General features: G+C 60.4%; 1 protein-coding gene across 1 annotated transcript; it reads right to left on the bottom strand.

The window, feature by feature from the left end:
- Window positions 1-477: 477 nt before the first annotated feature.
- LOC123060845 (D-amino-acid transaminase, chloroplastic) lies at window positions 478-2,677 on the bottom strand. The gene is made up of 4 exons (XM_044483702.1): window positions 2,309-2,677; window positions 2,161-2,198; window positions 884-1,730; window positions 478-776 (listed from the first exon to the last, which is right to left on the bottom strand). The coding sequence occupies exons 1-4, from the start codon at window positions 2,325-2,327 to the stop codon at window positions 685-687; spliced, it is 996 nt and encodes a 331-aa protein (XP_044339637.1). The 5' UTR covers window positions 2,328-2,677; the 3' UTR covers window positions 478-684.
- Window positions 2,678-2,965: the final 288 nt, after the last annotated feature.

Genomic DNA, 2,965 nt, shown 5'->3' with positions numbered 1-2,965 from the left:
ACCGCGTCGTACGCGCGGGCCGCCTCGCGCGCGCTCCGGAACGTCCCGAGGCCGAGCCGGACGTCGCCAGACCGTATCTCGGCGGAGTACCGGCCGTTGGGGCGCTCGCGGACGCCACGAAAGCCCGAAGCACCCCGGCGGCGCGGCGACATGGTGGCGCGATGGTGGCTCAGAAAGCGGCGAAGCGGCGAAGCAGCGAGGAGGAGGGCACGTGGCTGTTCTGTGCGCGTGGCGAAGCGCGAGACTTTATAGGCGCGCGTGAAGCGGCGTGCCAAATCTACCGCGCCGCGTGCCGCTTTCTCCCGCGCGCGCAAACGCTTCCCGCGCGCGGTAACCTCCCGCCACCGCTGGAGCGCGCGGAACCAATCGGCGCGCGCGAAAAACTGCTTTTACCGCGCGGGCACGCGTTTTGCCGCGCCTGTTGAAGATGCTCTTAACCCGTAAAATTCTGCCGTATGTGTGTCATTTCTCTTCCAATGCCGCGAAAGACCCAAGATCGTATTATTCATTTGGTGAGTCCATCCGGCACACACATACCACAGTTATACAGAACAGGACTTGACAAGTCAAGTGACAAACAGTACGGGCACCAAATTGCGGCTCGGCTCACACACTATCTTGTACACGAACGATCGTGCCCGTGCGCATGCACACGCCATCTCTCCAGCATTCCCCTCCCTTGCATCACTTGTATGGAACGGCGACCCTGTCCGGCCCGGACTTCATGTCCTCCCAGAGCAGATCGGACAACGCCAGCATAAGCTTCCCCACCTTCCCTGCATCACACGTACCAATTATAACCAACCAAACGCAACGATCCATGGACGCATGCTATCTTGTTCCAATAAACAATCGATCAGCTTTGACAGCGGGTGACGCTTACCGTCGCCGATGGGCTGGCCGTCCCACTCGACGATGGGCAGCACGGGCAGGCCGCTGCCGACGAAGGCCATCTCCACGGAGCGCTTGGCGTCGGCGGCGGTGATGTGCTGGGTGCTGACGCCCTTGAGCAGGCCGGCCTCGACGAGCTTCGGCGCCAGCGCCAGCATCCGCTTGGCGGTGCACCCGCTGAGGATCTTGTCGAACACCGGGAGCACGAGCTCGCCGCCCTGGGTGACGAAGGCGACGTTCACCATGGGGCCCTCGGCGACGTACCCCTGCTCGTCCACCCACACGGACGCGAACGCGCCGCGCTCCTCCGCGTCCATGATGGACAGCACGTTGGGCAGGTAGTTGACGTTCTTCATGGTGGCGAACAGCGGCGGCTTCATGGGCACCGACGTGGTCACGGCGCGCACGCCGTGGCGGCACTGCGCGTAGTCGGACGGGATGACGACGGCGTAGAAGGCCGGGCCGGGGCAGCCGCTGGAGGAGAGCAGGAAGTCGCCGGGGCCGGAGCTGAGCCAATACCGGATGGAGCCCTTCCGGCAGCCGGACGCCGCCGTCATCTGCACGAGGATGCTGCGCAGCGTGTCGCGCGGGAACGGGGTACCCACCTTGGCCTGCGCCGCGGAGCGCAGGAAGCGGTCGAGGTGCGTGTCGAGCTCGTAAAGGTGGCCGTCGAGGAGCATGGCCGTGTCGAAGACGCCGTGGCCGCGGTGGACCATGTGGTCGTCGATGGGGAGGGCCATCATGGCCGGGTCCAGGATGATCCCGCCCAAGAAGCTCGAGTACATGGCCGGGTACGGCGCCGCCGTGGACTTCCATTTCTCTTGCAGCTTCTGCAGGGCCTGTACGCGCGCCGAGATGGACAGCCATTGATCATTTGATCGTGCAAGCATATGTTAATCAACGCAAACAAAGTAAAAGAGTCATAGGCTCATAGCTGAGATCGACTTAATTGGTCCAACATAGTAGTCGTATTTTGGCTGTTTTGCATTTAGATAAATTTGTGCAAAGAAACCACAAAATAAAATATAAATAGTGTGTGTCTACTCATCATGCACAGTGAAAGGAGAAACAGATCAGGGAGTGGCATCAATAATGCGAGCTCCCGACAAAGTATACCGACGTCAAAAGTTGGTGGCAGTTCGTGCAATTTTAGTTGCGTGTCAGACATGTACTACACAGTACGTCAAAGGCCGATGCAGATCAAGAGCTTTTCTCTAGCTAGATTTGCTTGGCTCTATCACAAATTGAGGAGGGGGAGAAGGAACTCACATCTGCACCCGATTCGTAGACGGGGACTTCACCCTCACCTGACAGCAAAAACAAATCGAAGATCAGGTAAGCCAGTAGGGAGAATCCATGAGCCAGCCCAACAACCAGCTCACCGCAGCAAACCTCAGGATCGATCGGCTCAACGCACCTTGAACGTTGGAGCTCATGGTGATCTGATCTGATCTGATCCGATCCGATCCGTGAGAGAAGAACACGGCAAAGTAGAAGAGAGTGGCAGAAGAGTAGCTCGAGTGTAGTAGCAGTGCGAGTGGAGCACCTGCTCGCACTGAGGTTTTATAATCGGCCGGCCGGCCGGCCTGCTCGCTGCGCGCGGACGTGGCGTCGAATGGTCTAACAGAAAAGATAGGTAGAGGACAAAGGGGCGGGCAACGTGGGAGTGAGAGGGAGCGCGACAACTTCAGCCGGCCCGGCGGCCCCCCACCGCGGGCCGCCTGCCCTTGTTGTATCCCCTCGCGTTTTCTGCGTTTGTTCCGGGGCGGACAGCGCCGTGGCGACCGACTGCCCGGCCCTGCGGAGCCGATCGGTCAGATCTTCTCTTTCTCGTACGCGGTGGTAACGGCGATGGCCGGAGGTGCGACGCGTTCGCCGTCGCTCGCTGCCGGAAGAGAGCATAAACGACGGCCCACTCGCCATCGGACAGGGATCGGTGGATGTGTATCGCGGCGTTTCAACCACGAGGACGGCACGGGTGGCGGCGTTTACCGTGGAGTATGGATGGATGGATGGGAGCAACTGTACTGGCAGGCGGCGTAGCGAATTAGCGATACGGATGCGGATACGGGTG

This window comes from Triticum aestivum, chromosome 3A (assembly GCF_018294505.1).
Source record: "Triticum aestivum cultivar Chinese Spring chromosome 3A, IWGSC CS RefSeq v2.1, whole genome shotgun sequence".
Taxonomy (NCBI): Eukaryota; Viridiplantae; Streptophyta; class Magnoliopsida; order Poales; family Poaceae; genus Triticum; species Triticum aestivum.
Note: the sequence above shows the minus strand (reverse complement) of the source record. Positions and strands in the feature narration are given on the sequence as shown.

Bases quoted from the DNA above. Each gene is read 5' to 3' on its own strand.
- LOC123060845 (XM_044483702.1), bottom strand. The intron at 1,731-2,160 runs GTGAGTTCCTTC...GCGCGCGTACAG, and splicing joins TCTACGAATCGGGTGCAGAT to GCCCTGCAGAAGCTGCAAGA. The intron at 777-883 runs GTAAGCGTCACC...CGTGTGATGCAG, and splicing joins CGGCCAGCCCATCGGCGACG to GGAAGGTGGGGAAGCTTATG.